General features: G+C 39.7%; 3 protein-coding genes across 3 annotated transcripts in view; 1 reads left to right on the plus strand and 2 right to left on the minus strand.

The window, feature by feature from the left end:
• The window catches only part of LOC307038037 (stromal interaction molecule 1-like), a 358,279-nt gene that overhangs the window by 271,826 nt on the left and 70,068 nt on the right, over positions 1 to 16,385 (plus strand). The gene's annotated exons all lie outside the window — the stretch shown is intronic.
• Positions 7,107 to 9,003, minus strand: LOC307036727 (uncharacterized protein). The gene is made up of 6 exons (XM_079677296.1): positions 8,932 to 9,003; positions 8,502 to 8,688; positions 8,277 to 8,408; positions 7,953 to 8,124; positions 7,629 to 7,735; positions 7,107 to 7,353 (listed from the first exon to the last, which is right to left on the minus strand). Exons 2-6 carry the CDS (start codon positions 8,659 to 8,661, stop codon positions 7,199 to 7,201), a joined length of 726 nt encoding a protein of 241 aa, XP_079533422.1. The 5' UTR covers positions 8,662 to 8,688; positions 8,932 to 9,003; the 3' UTR covers positions 7,107 to 7,198.
• LOC307037291 (olfactory receptor 13C2-like) lies at positions 14,748 to 15,722 on the minus strand (the record flags this gene model as incomplete). The annotated part of the gene is made up of 1 exon (XM_079678063.1): positions 14,748 to 15,722. The coding sequence occupies one exon, from the start codon at positions 15,720 to 15,722 to the stop codon at positions 14,748 to 14,750; it is 975 nt and encodes a 324-aa protein (XP_079534189.1).

Raw genomic sequence — 16,385 nt, forward strand, 5'->3', positions numbered from 1 at the left:
AGACGTCCAAAACAAAGTCAAACGTTTCCAAAAGGGTGGGTGGAGGTGGTCCGGAGGACGGTTCTGGGTCGACAGCCCAGAGGCAAGGCATAGGAACAGGGGATGGCCCCAACGGACGGCCCGGGGACAAGGCAGAGTTCATGGAGGAGGTCTCGGGCAGACAATCAGGGGGCAAGGCAGAGTTCATGGAAGGGGTCCCGGGCAGACGGCCTGGGGGCAAGGCAGAGTTCACGGAGGGGCGAAGACCACAGCGGGCGAACTCAGGAGGCCGGGCATGAAGGCATCGACGGGACAGCTCCGGATGACGACGTACACCGCAATGGGACCCCTCCAGTGTCAGTTGGATCGCCGGAGCACTGGGATCGAGAGCAGGAACTGGTGGAACCCCTGGCGGGACAGGCGAAGGCGGGATAGTCACCGGTGTTGCCGGAACAGGTGTTCCCGACGAAACAAAGGCTGGTGTTGGCAGGACCCTTGGCGTAGCACGTGTCGGCGAGACCCCCAACAGGACAGGATATGGTGTTGGCCAGAAACCCGGCGGAACAGGTATCGGCGGGACCCCCAACAGGACAGGATATGGTGTTGGCAGGAAACCCGGTGGAGCAGGTGTCGGCAGGACCCCCAACGGCACAGGACATGGAGTTGGCAGGACCCCCGACAAAGCAGGTGTCGGCTGGAACCCCAACGGCACAGGACATGGAGTTGGCAGGACCCCCGACGACACAGTTGTCGGCTGGACCCCCAACGGCACAGGACATGGAGTTGGGACTTGAGAGGAGATTTCAGAGGGAACTCGAGAGGTGACTCGAGAGGGGACTCGAGAGGGGACTTGAGAGGGAACACGAGTTGTGACTCGAGAGGGGACTTGAGAGGGAACTTGAGAGGATACTCGAGAGGGGACTTGAGAAGGGACTTGGAAAGGAACTTGAGAGGGGACTTGAGAGGGGACTCAAGAGGGAACTCGAGAAGAGACTCGAGAGGGGACTCGAGAAGGGACTTGAGAGAGGACTTGAGAGGGGACTTGAGAGGGGACTTGAGAGGGAACTCGAGAAGGGACTTGAGAAGGGATTTGAGTCGGTCGGTACGCCGACAGGACACGGGGGGTTGGCGTCGGCTGGAGAGCAAACCGGAGACGGGGAGCTGGAGTCGGCTGGTACGCCGACAGGACACGGGGAGCTGTCGTTGGCCATAGAGCCAGCACTGGAGCCGAAACTGGAGTCGAAACCATGGCTGGAACTGGAGCCGGAAACATGGCTGCTGGGACCGGAACTGGAGCTGGGACCATGGCTGCTAGGACCGGAACAGTAGCCTGGACCATGGCTGTTGGGGCCGGTACTGGAGCCGGAACCATGGCTGCTGGGGCCGGTACTGGAGCTGGAACCATGGCTGCTGGGGCCGGTATTGAGGCCGTAAACATGGCTGCTGCATGGGACCGGAACTGGGGCTGGAACCATGGCTGCTGGGACCGGAACTGAAGCCGGAACCACTGCTGTGTGGGCCGGTACTGGAGCACGGTCTGGCCTCCTGGCCTTGCGTCTTTTAGAGGTCTTTTGGAGACTCCGTGGACCTCCAAACGCCAGACGGGATCTAAGGGTCAGAGAATGGAGACTGGCACTCAGGGCTGCGCGAAAAAACTCTGAGCCATTCAGGCAACGAGCTCCTCATTTGTGCCTTTTTGAGGACAGCCTCTTTGTCCCTTCTAGACGAGGTTATACTCCACTCAGCATGATGACACCGAAGGGAGTAATCCAGATCTAACAGATCCAAGTTAAAATAATTGGAATCCGCTGGGGCCATAGTGGGTCGGTTCATACTAAGATCGGGGAAAAGGTAGGACCCAAATGCAGACTGCAAAAAGGTAAAAGGTCTATAAACGTAAGGCGAGCTTTATTCAAAAAGCCGATTAACACAAAAAAACATGGCATGAAGAACTCAGGTTGCACAAGGTTATATTGCATGAAGAACCCAGGTTGCACAAGGTTACAATAACACCAAAAAACTGACTGTGACTGACTTGGAAGCAGACAGGATAAACAATGAACCGATAGGGGAACACAGGGAAAGACTAAATACAAAGAGGCGTAATCACAGGACGAGAGACAGCTGGGTAAGGGAGGCAGAAACACAAGGGCAACATGTGAACACAATGAGACGATCAGACACAGGAGGAAAAACACAGGAAGGAAAACAAGAGACAGGGAGAACAGAACAGTAAACAAAAACCCATTACCAGACACACAAAACTAAAACCGTGACACCAAGACAATATTGTTTCCTTTTACAAATACTTTGCAGATCATGGTGTGGATAGTAGTAATTCAATTAGTTATGACAAGAATATTTTGTTCTCAATGCAATTAAAAAAACTAACATTTGTTAACACTTAAGGTACACAAATTAACCATCAACTAGTTGTTAATTAACATGCATATTAGCAGTATATTGGCTCTTTATTATTCATTATAAAACACCTATTAATGCCTTATTCTACATGACCATATTCTACAATAAGCCATTAGAGTCTTTCCTCAATAACCCTCTAATTAGTGCTTATTTATTGCAAGTAAGTAAGTAAGTTGTTGTACATGGGTTTTGGTCTTAATATGCTCCGCTCAATAAGGGCCTAATAAGGCAGTAATACCACAAGAATAGTAATTCTCCCATAATAACATATGATCTATTCTTAGGTAACAAGACATGAAACCATAAGTGTTAATTGTGTCTAAACAACTCAAAATTAGGGAGGCCTATTTATATCTAAGAATATGTTTTGGAGTATTGACGGTTCAGCTACCAATAGCAAGGCGATATTGACCTGTATGTTTCATATTTGCACATTTATATTTTTGTAAAATGAAGGTTAGATAGGAAACCGGGTAGGCCTACAGGAAGTGAACTGAATAGCGTGGCCCTATGCAACCTGAAGAGTAAAAGGGTCAAGTCTGTCAGAAAGCAATGACTGTAAGTTTAAGTGTAAGCCTTACACTTACACTGTAAGGATTAGTAACATGTATTGTGTTTATGTGATGTCATTTGGAGATGTTTAAACTCAATGAGAAAATGCGTTAGCATTCGCGCTAGCATTAGCATACACGCTAGCGTTAGCATACAAGCTCGCGTTAGCCATACTAGCTAGCCTGTATACAAGCTTATTGCACAACTAGCATTAGCTATATTGACCTTGTTTACACTCAGCGGTCCTAGGTGTTAATCGGAGTATGTTACACTTGCATGTATGAGATCATTAAGTGCCTTGTAACTTATGGTCTTATAGTTTCACTCCGTTTGAATGTCAGTGGACTGCAAATAAGTCAATAAAGGAGCATGCTGCTCATTCCCTGGCTCTCAAAAGAGTTTGGCTGGATGTTTTAATCTATGTTCACACTGAGACAGTACAACACATAGAGACAACAGTACACCTATTTTGTAAGTACATACAAGCAGGTCACACAGTATGATCACAAATACATAAACTCTGTTAAAAATCTGTTTTTATTAAAAAGTACAGGCTGCATAATTGTTTTCTCAGCCTTTATGAAACTTGACATGTTTTGGTAAGTGTCTGACTCGGAACCTCTCTTTAGAGGTTCATTAATAAAACAGATATTTCAATGTGTGCCTACTTTGTTCATGTACTGTTGAGGTTAATTTCAGTAGTTGTGTGCTATAATGTATTTACAAAGTGTGAAGAGGAGGCAATTTAGAATAGGGAACCTGTTCAGGTCAATTAGAGTCAAACTACTAGCTTATTGGTTTTGAATAAGATTTCACTTCAAAATAGGAAACATATTCTTAGATAGAAATACCTAATTTTGAGTTTTTTAGACATCATTAACACTTATAGTTTCATGTCTTGTCACCTAAGAATAGATCATATTTGTTAAAGAGCTTACGAAATGAAGGACAACACTGTTCTTATTAGGATAATATATACTATTATTAATGGGAAATCATTTGTCATTAATGACAATATGCCCGCTGTATTTATAAATCGTGATTTATTACAACTTTCCATGCTCGCTTCCGATGTTACACGACCGCTCCGGACCAAACAGCTTTCGCCGGTTAGTGACGTCACGCACGTCACGAGTAGAACACTTTTTGAATAATACACTAACTATATGGCTGATGTCGGACTCTGGCTCGGACATTTCGACAGCATCGAGTGACTGTGAGTCGACTCGGTGCACTTTCAAGAAGAGGAGGATTTTATTGAAGAGGATGCCGGTGTGGTGGAATCAGATCATGCGGGCGAGTCTAACGTGGTGGAACCATACCAGTTTGAGCCACAGTATTCAAGTAGCGGTAGAGATACAGACGGGAGCGAAAATGGGGACGATGATCCTGGATTTGGCGGAGATCCGGTGCGGCAACAGAACACAGATTGGTATACATTTGACTTTAATTCATAGAGATTCTCAATAAATAGTAAATAAATAATAATAAATAGCAGGCACACTTGGCTCAGGAAACAGAACACATACTGGTATACATTTGATTATAATTCATAGAGATGTTCATATATAGTAAATATATAATAATACATAGCAGGCACATTGGCTCAGGCAACAGAACACAGACTGGTATACATTTGATTATAATTCATAGAGATGTTCATATATAGTAAATACATAATAATACATAGCAGGCACACTTGGCTCAGGCACAGGGGCGGATCTAGAAAAATGTTCATGGGGTGGCAAGAGGGTGGCAGGAGATTTTGAGGGGTGGCATCCCTGGCAGAAGTATATGCTGATGCATATATCAAAAAGAATCAAAGGAACAGTTCAGCGCCCCACGACTTTACAAACAGTTACAACCTTGACTTTACATCAGAAAGAACAAACATTAAAGAAGTGACTAACTGCATCAGTTAGGGTTAGAAAACATGTATTCAGCTAAAACATATACATCGCTGCAGTTATTATCCAGTGGAAAGTCCTTACCTACAGGCCTAGTTCAATCAAAGTGGTTACTTTTTTTTGGCTGGGCAGTGAAGTTTTATGTCTTATTTGACTTTCTCAGGACTTAAAACAGTTTTTTGGGGGCAGACCCCCACAAAGAAAAAAATATATATTTACACACGTAAGGTCATCATCTTAACAATTTATTATGCTTATCGAGTCATCCGTGAGCAGAGCATCAAGTTGGCATGCCTATAACAGCTGAATCTGGCGATTACCATCTTGTTCAGCAAAACGCCTCACAAACGTATTAAGATTTAAAGCTATGGTGCATTTTGATTCAATGCTGAGTAGGCTACAGCCTGAAGAACCTATCGAGGATTACAAAACTAATGTCACAACAGGACTTAGAAAAGCTTGTCCATGCTTTTATTTTCAGTAGACTTGACTGCTGCAATAGTGTATTCAAAGGGCTGACAACAAAATCCATCAGAAAGCTGCAGCTGATTCAGAACGCCGCTGCATGTGTCCTCACTAACACTAAAAGATTGGATCACATCAGTCCGGTTCTGAAATCTTTACACTGGCTTCCAGTCGGCCAAATAATTGATTTTAAAATACTATTGCTAGTTTTTAAATCATTACATGGTTTAGGACCAAAGTATATTGTTGAACTCCTGCATAATTACGAGCCATCAACGTGCCTCAGGTCTTCTGGGACGGGTCTCCTGCTGGAGGCAACATTTAGCTATTATGCCCCGACAATCTGGAACAAACTACCCAAATCATGCACGTCCGCAGAAACGCTTACTATTTTTAAATGGAGACTAAAAACATATCTCTTTGGCTGCTTTTAATTGAGCTGCTCATATTCGCACTACAGTATGCCTTTTAAACATGTATTGTATACCTGTGGTGTTTATTTGTATTATTTTATTATCTTTGTTTTGTAATGTCTGTCCTAAAATGCCATTATATATGTGTTTTTACTTTGTGTATTCCTAAAAAGTATTTTAATTTGTTTTGTAAAGCACTTTGAATTGTCACGTACAGAAAAGTGCTATATAAATAAACTTGCCTTGCAGCCAAACCTGACATGCTCTTCTCTGTCACTGTAGACCGCAAATACCTCATTCCTTCCGTCTACTTGGATCCGAAATGCTTCTCGTTTTGAGCTGTCCCCCCGTTCAAATGAAATCGCCGCCAATCATATTTCCAGGCTCGCGCCAGGGCCGTGGAAGGGGTTACAAGGCTCGCGTCTTGTGCTGCATTCACTTGCACTCGGACATTAGAGCTTTTCTCTCATAAATGTCCGATGAGCCACAACTTTTCTTTCAAAACAAAGCTGCCAACTGGGGTGGCAGCTGGGGTGGCAGGGCATTTTTCTGAGGTGGCTATTGCCACCCCGTGCCACCCCGTAGAACCGCCACTGCTCAGGCAACAGAACACAGACTGGTATACATGTGATTATAATCCATAGAGATGTTCATATATAGTAAATAAATAATAATACATAGCAGTTATATAAGTACAGTCCATTTACCATTTACTGGTATACATTTGATTATAATTCATAGACACTTGGCTCAGGTAACTGCATCACACTCTGCTAGGCTTGGAACTCACCACAGAAGTAGGTCTCCTCCTAAAAATGCAATTATTTCTCAACTATCTTTTGTACATTTAAGTGTACATGTGAAAAATGTACAATCATGGAAACAATTGAAGAGTGCCAATGCTGCCAAGAAACGGATGTCATGGTGGCCAAAATGGAGGAATTCAATGAATATGAGGGAGATGGTGCAAACATAACCTGCGTAATAGATCACCCAGGATTCCAATCAAATTGTCTGGATGTTTGGGTGTTGCAGACAGCCTACCATCATTATTCAAAGAGGGACAGACAACAAGCAGGTGATCAGCCACGTAATGAGTAAGTTACTTGTGTTCACAAAGTTGTAGAGCTCAGAAATTTGATGTATTTTTGGGAAGTCATTTTTTGGGGGTTATTATTTTTGGGTCACTGGCAAAGTTACAGAATAAATAGATAAATAAGCAAATAAGGTTGAAGTGATTACCATTGACATTTATGATCTTGTATTTTACAGAATGTATCGTTATGTGGCATACCGCCAGCTAGTGAGATTTTGCTGGGGAATACTTGGTAAGAACCACAGAATCCCACTGCCATCATGTGCCATTAAAAAGATCCAGGCGACGTTTCCATCTGACATCTACACGTCGTTCAAGTATCCAGCACTTGATTAGAGTCAATAACAAAACTGATTGTCAGTTCAGTGATTAAATCTGCTTCTAAACAGCGCAACAACCTCTCTCTTGTCTGGTTTTTCCCATCGACTGCTGAGTGGATCTGGGACATCGAAAGGTTCCTCATCGACATTGTTTTCGCACAAGCGTAGAGTCTCGGTCAAGAGTTCGGTAACATACTCTGCAAAAAATATGTTTTATAATCAAGAATTATGTACTATATTTTCTAGTCCCCCAATTATGCCCTGAGGCACTTTGCATAATTAATCATTGTAGTTAAAACTGTACACTCCATTCTCACATAGCTCAATTTTCAATATTTACACAATAATGTTGTCCAAGATTGAATGTTTTTCATTAATTTGGTAAAACGGTATAATTAATGTTATTATTCTCTCACTTTCACTTTCTTACCATATGTAGCTGCTGTATTCACACGTCTAACTACATGAGCACCTTTCTTTGCTTTGGGGAATTTCACAGTGTATTGGAGTTGTCCTGTACTGGTTTTGGCATGCTTCCTGCCAGAGTTCTCATTGTAGTGCAGTGCTGCTAGGATCAACCTACAAAATAAATACATTTAATGTATAGAGAGAGAAAGAGAGAGAGAGATTTCATAGGGATTTTAGCGTTTGCAGGCCATTTACATGCACACAAACCCATAGATCTCACTACAGGAGAGGGGAAACCCCCGAAAAAGAAGAACTTGGCAAATAGATAAATGAGAAAATAAAGTTGAAGTCTCTAGTATTTTCTGATGAGATTTATATTATACTTTACCTGCAATATATGCCAGTGTACGAGTATGCATACATCTTTGGGGCAAACTGGTTGACTATACTGTGGTATACTTCCACCCCGTAGGTTTGCTGTGAAGGTGACATCTTCTTGAAATCTTTGACAAAAGCTTTCTGGCTGACAACTTTATTCAGCTTTAGTGCTGGCACTGAATCTGAAAATACACAATCAAAAAAGGATATAGGATATACGATAATAGAAAAAATATTAGTTCTTCACTGCATATCATTTTTCTTTACTGAAGACACAAAAACATTCCAACACAACATTTGATGAGTGGTCCATTGTCGTAGAAAATATTATTACCTGCTTTGAGCCATTTTTTCTTGCGGTTCTGAGCTGCAGGCAGCCGACCATGGGCACATTTCTCGAACACTCTGCCATGTTTGGTGTGAATGTTTATAATGTGGTTGTTGAGGGACAGCCATTTTTTTAGGTCTATAAAATAGAAAGTTCAGTATTTTTTTTTTTTTTTTAATTCGAGTGAATTGGAGAATTATAATTCTACTATAGTTAAAAAAATTAACCTACTTTTTGCAAGGTGCCAAACATCGAACCGATGGTCCACATGTTCTTGGTTTTCCTTCAGCCATTTGTTGATCTGTGTGTGTCTGTCTGTCACAATTGTCTTCATGACGAGGTTTTCACTCTCCAAGAACTGGACACATCGCACAAGCCCCTCTTTTTCCATGTGGACACTTGAAGGGACTTCATTACTCTGGAAATACATTCAGAACACACATAATATTTTTATAAAGATGGCTATCATAGAGCATTTGATTTTCAGCGGTCGTATTTGTGAACATGGTTAATGCTTTGAGCTTGAAATGCATCGGCCAAAAAAAAACACTCCTGAAATTATATTGTCTTGGGTTCGATAGAAAATATTCTCAACTGTGTTTGGCTATAAAGTATTTGGAGGAGGCTATTCATAACATAGGATACATTCACTAATCCTGACCTGCACTAATTGAACATCCAACACCTTGTTTATTGTGAGGTCTTGTATGGTATAGGATCCATACTTGGCACAGTGACCACTGACCAGGGCTATCACAGCGTTCATCCCCTCCTAACACCAGTTCTTTGTGTTTGTTCGTCTCCTTCAGTTTCTGCACAATGTATGCACAAAATATTATATATAATATTATATAATGATATATATACGCATGTTACATGTATGTGTATTTGTATCTTACATATCAATATTTAAATATTATGATACTGACCTTTGGAACAACCAACATGGATTCGAACTTGCTGTCCAGCTGACCTGAAACGTGGTCGTGCCTGCATGGACTTGTGGTGTATTCGTGGAGGGGGGTCCGTTTGCACATCAATTTCATTCTGAAATGTACAAAACACAGCACAACTTTACAAATACATTTTTGAAACTAGCTTGAAATTGTATTGAAAGTGTTACAGGCTTGGCCTGTCACTTCAAGAGTAGCAGCCGCAAGGGGTTGTGGGTTTTGGAGTCTGTGTGTGTGTAAAATGTGATGGCCAAGGCGAAATGCGAAGGTATGAAGAGAGATACGAAAGCATGGGCGGACTGGGACACAAATTCAACCCGGGACGTTCAGATGCACCGGCCCACGCGTGCGGACCACCCTTGTAGCCTACAGATAAATTATACATCCATGCTAATATACTGTTATGGCTAGATTCCCCAGAGTCAAGCCATAACTGCAGCTGTCTCACTTTCCTCAGGGTCAACTGCATAAGAAGAACATCAGCAATCAATTAAATTACCAATATTATATCAATATCAAAATTCGGAAAGGAACTGCTTGTCTAATTCAGGCCTATAAAATAAATGCAATAGTGAATTGGCCACAAATCTCTGTCCTTATTATTTAATATTATTTAATATTATTATTTAAAATGATAATATTATATAATTTAACTTGGAATATCATGAGCATATGACTATCCTTATGCATCTAACTTTATGCACAATATAATAGTCTGGCCAGCCCTGCAGCCCGTTCTAGGTTCTGATTGGCTCTCTAGGTTGGCATTCTAGCTTCTAACTGGCTGTCCAGGTTGTCAATCACAGCCGTGGGCAAATTATGCTAGTCGTAACATTGCTAAACATTTTCATGACGGTTTTCTCAGGAAGCTTGTCTGATAAGTGGACCTCTCCCGGCCCAGCCCCTTCAGTTAATGTATTAGCCTACTTTCAAAAACATAAGATTGACAACCTATCAATAGCCCCGTAGTCTGTATTCTATCTATATGGCGCTGGTCTGTAGGCCTATCCAATACAGTGTCAATGTAACTGATTACTGTGAAGAACGTGAATACACGGAGGTTCTTCCCACGGCACCCGAAGCCCCGTTTTCATGCTTTTTCCCCTCGAAATGTCTGGGCAGCTGGTCACCGGCTGACAACGAGCAGAGTCAGAAACCCGAAACTACGGGTTTACTACGGAGATACCGTTAGTAAATAAGGTAACACAAGTTTATACATAATATAATATCTAATAACATTCATAATACAACATTTGGTTGAATTGATTGAGAGAGCAATGCTATAAAATCAAACAATTAAATATATGAATTATGTACATACCTGTACATGTGGTGAAGATACAAATTATATTTTTACACAGTCTGTTCTGTATACTTACTGGTGTAGACACAGCTTCCTCCCCAGATGTCCAATAGATTGTCGCTATCCTCAGTTCTGTCAGTGGCTTCCTTGAACAAAATTTCCAATACCTATGTAATAATATTGACATTTTTCATAATTTGAAGCGGTTGTAGGCCTATGAGGTATACTTTTACTATAAATGCTGTGGGCAAAGTGCATGCAATCATATATGGCATCATGACTTCATCAACTCATAAATGTGTGAGATTTGACATGTCATTTTGATTCAGGCTTTATGCTTAAAGCAAGTAGCGCGGCTTACCTTCGCTCTCTCCCTTTTGGCGAATGCATTTCGCCGTCTCTCTAGTGGAGGACTCTTCATCGGGGGACGTGTAGGAATCGGCGTGGTGGCTTGTGCTGGCATTTGGGGTCTTGGCAGTATTGTTGGAACAGCATCTTTGTTCAGTTTGAAATTATTTTTTAATCCAATTTCCTTAGCGAGCATTGTGGACTGGTCGAAACACGATCTTTCAAAGTGCTGCCCACAAATTGTAGGTTTCATCGACCCCGGGTTACCTGGACCAGCAAAGTCCGCACTCGTACGACGCACTTGTTTGGTCCATATACGCGACATTTGATAATTTTTTGGCCACAAAAACATCCCATAGCCAGATTTGGAGACGGCCCCACATCCCCATACCACACATCGCTTGCCGATTATTCTTCGCGTTTTGTTGTTGTGCATCCTTTGTTTTAATATTTGCCGCTTCAAGGCATTTAAACAATGGTGACTCAGCTGTGTTGTGCTCAGCTGTGTTCTACTCATGACGTCACCGCCGGAAATGACCGAAGTTGTTGTTTCCAGAGCTACGAACGATCGTTACTAACTGACAACATTTGTATGCTGTTATAATCGTGATTTATTAAAAAATACATCAATAATAAAAAAAACATATGGCACATTTCACAATACAAATGCAACCTCTATCATATACTAAGCCCACTAACAGGTGCTAAAAGCATTTCGTAAGCTCTTTAAGTGCTATTATGGGAGAATTACTATTCTTGTGGTAGGCTACTACTGCCTTATTAGGCCCATATTGAGCAGAGCATATTAAGACCAAAACTCATGTAACAACTTCCTTACTTGCAATAAATAAGCACTAATTAGAGGGTTATTGAGTAAAAACTCAACTAATGGCTTATTACTTGTAGAATATGGTCATGTAGAATAAGGCATTAATAAGTGTTTTATAATGACTAATAAAGAGTATTGCTAATAATATGCATGTTAATTAACAACTAGTTGATGGTTAATTTGTGTACCTTAATATAAAGTGTTACCAAACATTTTAATAATAATACAATAATTGATTTCCTTATCCTGACAATTTCTGACAAAATAAAGCAAAACGAAAATGTTAAGAATATAAATATAGAAATATGTATTGAAAACTACTACTATTATCACAACAAAGAATATCATAAAAACACAATAATGTATTATTTTATCATTTGAATTACCGCTAACAAATATCAATAGAACAAGTCAAACGATAATATTCATGATTTCATGAGGGTTAACAACAGGAAGGTGTTGGAAAAAGCTAAATGTCCATCCCTGTCTGTCTCTAATAGCTGTGTTCCTTTTGTCTCCATTCCTATCTTATGGTTTCGAAATGGGATTTGAAAAGTCGTGCAGAAAAGCTTAGCTTACTTCTTCTTTGAAATATTGCATTAAATATTAACAAAACAGAAAAAAACTGTAGTGATGTTTTTTTGTTTTGTTTTATTTGTCAAGGTTCAAGGTTAGTTTATTTGTATAGCACATTTTAATACACAGAGGCAATCCAAAGTGCTTCACATGGGCATTTAACACATAATAATTAAAAACAAAACAAACACACAAACAATCCTGTTGTGCTGTTGCCATTTGAAATTAATATTCCAAAATATCTGGTATAGATATAGGCTAGCTGATTGAAAGTGCAGATGTTTCGTTGAAGATTTCTGAAGACCACCAGCGTAAAGAATACAATCTGCAGATTTAGAGTTAATGTTTTAAGGATATAAAATTGGTCCGAGTATTTCTTGATTTACAATTTAAATGGTACGTTTATTTGATTTTCAAATTTAAATCATAAATCATATTTTCCTTTCTAATCTACAACTTTAAGATAGAAATGAGAAAATGTGCATTGTTCCCAAATTACACTGTGTGGGCATAGCCTGTCGTTCTATCGTGTTTTAATCCTCTCTAATATCTATCACTGATGTAAGGATACAATAGATTAGATAACATAAAGTACATACTTTGAGCTATGCAATATCACTCATTTTCAAATCTAATTCGTCAGGTGAGAAGGGAAGGGTGAAAAGGGAAAAAAGTCCTCATTAAAACAGTCTAGTGGTCTTAAAATTAGTAAGTGAGCTTCAAGGGAACACCAGTAAAATGACGAGTAAAATAATATTTTATTGTAAGAACATGTAAAAAACATCTTTATGAATTAGATCTATTTTATCCTCCTGGGACCCGAGGAAAAAAAGTGTCTTCCAATTTCCTTTTTTTTGTGATTTCCTTCCTATTTAGGGTTAAAAAACATCTTGCAATTTAGACTTATTTTATTTTATTTTAAAGTGTTACAGTATGTCCACTGTAGAGGACGTCGGGACCATATTAGTTTGAAAAGACAGCCAAAATTAACAGATGGACTATGAAACGTATTATGGTTATAATAGTGATATTAATAAAATAATACATTCAACTTTATTTAAAACATGAATAAGTAATTGATCTGAACATTGCTCTTTATTTGGTCACGAAAAAACTAGTTTGGTTTTTGGTGAATCTTTCCAGATCTTCAAAGACTTTGTAGTCAATGTAGTGGGAAAAGTACCTGATTGACTCCAGTCGGCACGGGCTGTAGGGTCATCTTGACTATGGATGTGGTCTCCATTTGACCATGCTCATAGAAACAAAGCTGGCATTCCTGAGGCAATTCTCATTTTTCATGGCTCCACTTAAAATAAAAACAACAATACTGTAAGACATACGTGCTACTCTTGGCCCACAGAGGGCCATGTCTTTCCAGCTCGTCCCTATCTGTCTCTCTGTCTGTATCTGTGCGCTAATGGAGCCTCCTGTATCTTCCCCCCCTTCCTCTTGACCCTCTTCTATCCCAGGTGTGAAATCCTCATCTCTCTCATCATCTGAGAGCTCAAAATCTTAATCTCCCTGAACTATCTGGTACAGAAAATGTCTGCTTCAGTTCCGTCTCCTGCAACAATATTGAGTCATTAAGTCCATGAAGATGGTCCTGACGTCCACTAGAATGGACATTTATAAAAGGGCTGTTATTTGAAAACTTGAATTATTTAATTGCTTTCAGGACAAATTATATAGTTCCTCACATGTTAATAAACAAGAACATGTATGATTTTCATGGTAAAAATTACAATTATTCAACAATATTTGACTTCTCCTCCTGCTTCTATAACATTTTGTTTTTGGTATGCCAGCCATTTTGGATGAAAATAAAGAGGAACTTCCCAGCATGCAATTTTAACCAATGACATATCACTGGAAAGACCAGGATGTCCTCTGTACAGTACATCAAGGATTGATAGAGTAGCTCAAAAGAGTCAAAGGAGATGCATGTTAACAAAATGTCCACTACAGTGGACATTTTCAATGGGCTGGGTCCCAGGAGGATGGTGTACAATGAAAGCATAAAAAGTATAAATTGATCTCACAAAAAAATGATTATCTATGATTGTTAACATCCACCAAAGAATAACGTACACATTTACTGTCTATATAATATTATAAAATGAATACACAAATGTAAACTATACGCTTATCATGCTTTATGTCATTTACCAAATTATGCAGTTGTTTTCTTATCAAGTCTGTGATCTGTTTGCTATAATGCTTAAACTCAACCTTTAATTAAAAAACTATTTTTCATTCAAGTAATATTCTAACATGTCTTAAACAAAACAATTTTCACCTAACAAAAACAAAAAAAGTCATATTGATAAGGGGAACATTTTTAATTGATAAAAGATGCAAATATTGTACATTTTTAGCTTTCAATTTGTCCTTATCAGTAAGTAACTATTCCGGTCCCAAATAGAAAGACGGCTAAATCAAATAAAAAATTAAAACATTGAATATTATCATCAGTCACTAATAGTTGAAACGTGTGCTTTTTTAAGAACTGCTCTTCTTTTGAACTGTTTCCTCAAGCTTTCTCTCATGTGTTTAGCTCTTAAGCAGTATATAAGTGGATTAATCATCGGGGGGCAAAGGCTATACATCATGATAATTACTATTCGCATATCAGCACTAAACGTAATGCCAACATTGCTGGCCAAATATATAAAACATCTGGGTAAATAATAGAGCGAGATTATGATCAGTTGAGTACTGCAAGTGGACAGAGACTTGATGCGACCTTGTGCATTTGCAATCTTAAGTACTGCTATAATTATACAGCAATATGAGAACACTATGAATGCCAGAGGTCCCAGTAACATAACCATTGCATTCACAAAAGCAGGAAAACCATAAGGGGCCCGGTCAGTGCATGCTAGGATTGTTATACCAATATGATCACAGTAGCAGTGGTTGATGATGTTTGAGGCACAGTAAGGAAGAGGGTATGCCCTAATAACCATCATTAAAGAGCCTGCATGAGCGACAACCCACGCAGTAATACTGAGAATTAGGAGAGTGGAGTTATTAAGAAGAATGGGATATTTGAGAGGATGGCAGACCGCTAGATACCTATCTAAAGCCATCAGGAAGAGAATATAGGAATTCACTGTGCCGAGATAGTGAACAAAAAACATTTGGACAAAGCAAGCTGTGAATGAAATAGTCCCTGAATGAAACCAATACTTGCTGATGATCTTAGGTAAAGTGGTTGTGCTAAAGAGAATGTCGCATGTACACAGATTCAGAATGATATAATACATCGGCTTATGAAGGCTGTGGTCCATGGCAAATAGAAACAGAATTGTTACATTGCCCGCCATAGTTATGAAATAAACAAAGAACAATATTGCTGAAACAAGGTCTTGGTACTCTGGATGAAGTCCAGGGAAGCCAGTGAGGATAAATTCTGTCACAGTGCTCTGATTTCCCTCTGCCATGATGGACTATAATGTCCTGAACACACTGTAGAGGAAATATGGGGCAAGTTATTCAACGTATAAGATAAAGACCATTAACATAATATCTGACATTTAAACAATAGCAGTGTAGCAAATGTCTCTTGATCCGTTAAAAACACTTTATACTAACTCTTATGCATTACAGTAGAATAAATAAAGCATGAGTATTTCCTGTAAGACTTTGCATCAATTCATAGGCCTCAACCTTGTACACTTACCTTTCTCAAACAGTTTGGCAGCATATTCTGAATCACCCGCTGGTTCAGATCTTTAAAAGACTATATCTTGTGATGAAGGTTAAAACCCATCCTTTCTTTATTCTCTGTGGATCAGTCTGCCTTTAATCCCTCTTAGCAACACCAATGGCAATATTTAATCAAGCATACGTAGAAATCCATCAGATAGAGCAAAAGTAAGACAAACAATATTTCTGATTTCGTGCCAGGTATTAATATCCTATTAGCTAATAGAGTAATTACCATTAAATTGGTCACTGGGGAAATTCTATGCAGGAACACTTACCTCCTAACATTTAATGAAAGAACCGTTAATTTAATAATAAAAAACTAATTATAAATCCCACAGGAGTAAACAACTGTACTTGAACCAAACCCCAATGTGTACCTAATGTAACACTGAGGA

Source organism: Notothenia rossii (genome assembly GCF_949606895.1).
Source record: "Notothenia rossii genome assembly, chromosome: 4".
NCBI classification, from domain to species: domain Eukaryota; kingdom Metazoa; phylum Chordata; class Actinopteri; order Perciformes; family Nototheniidae; genus Notothenia; species Notothenia rossii.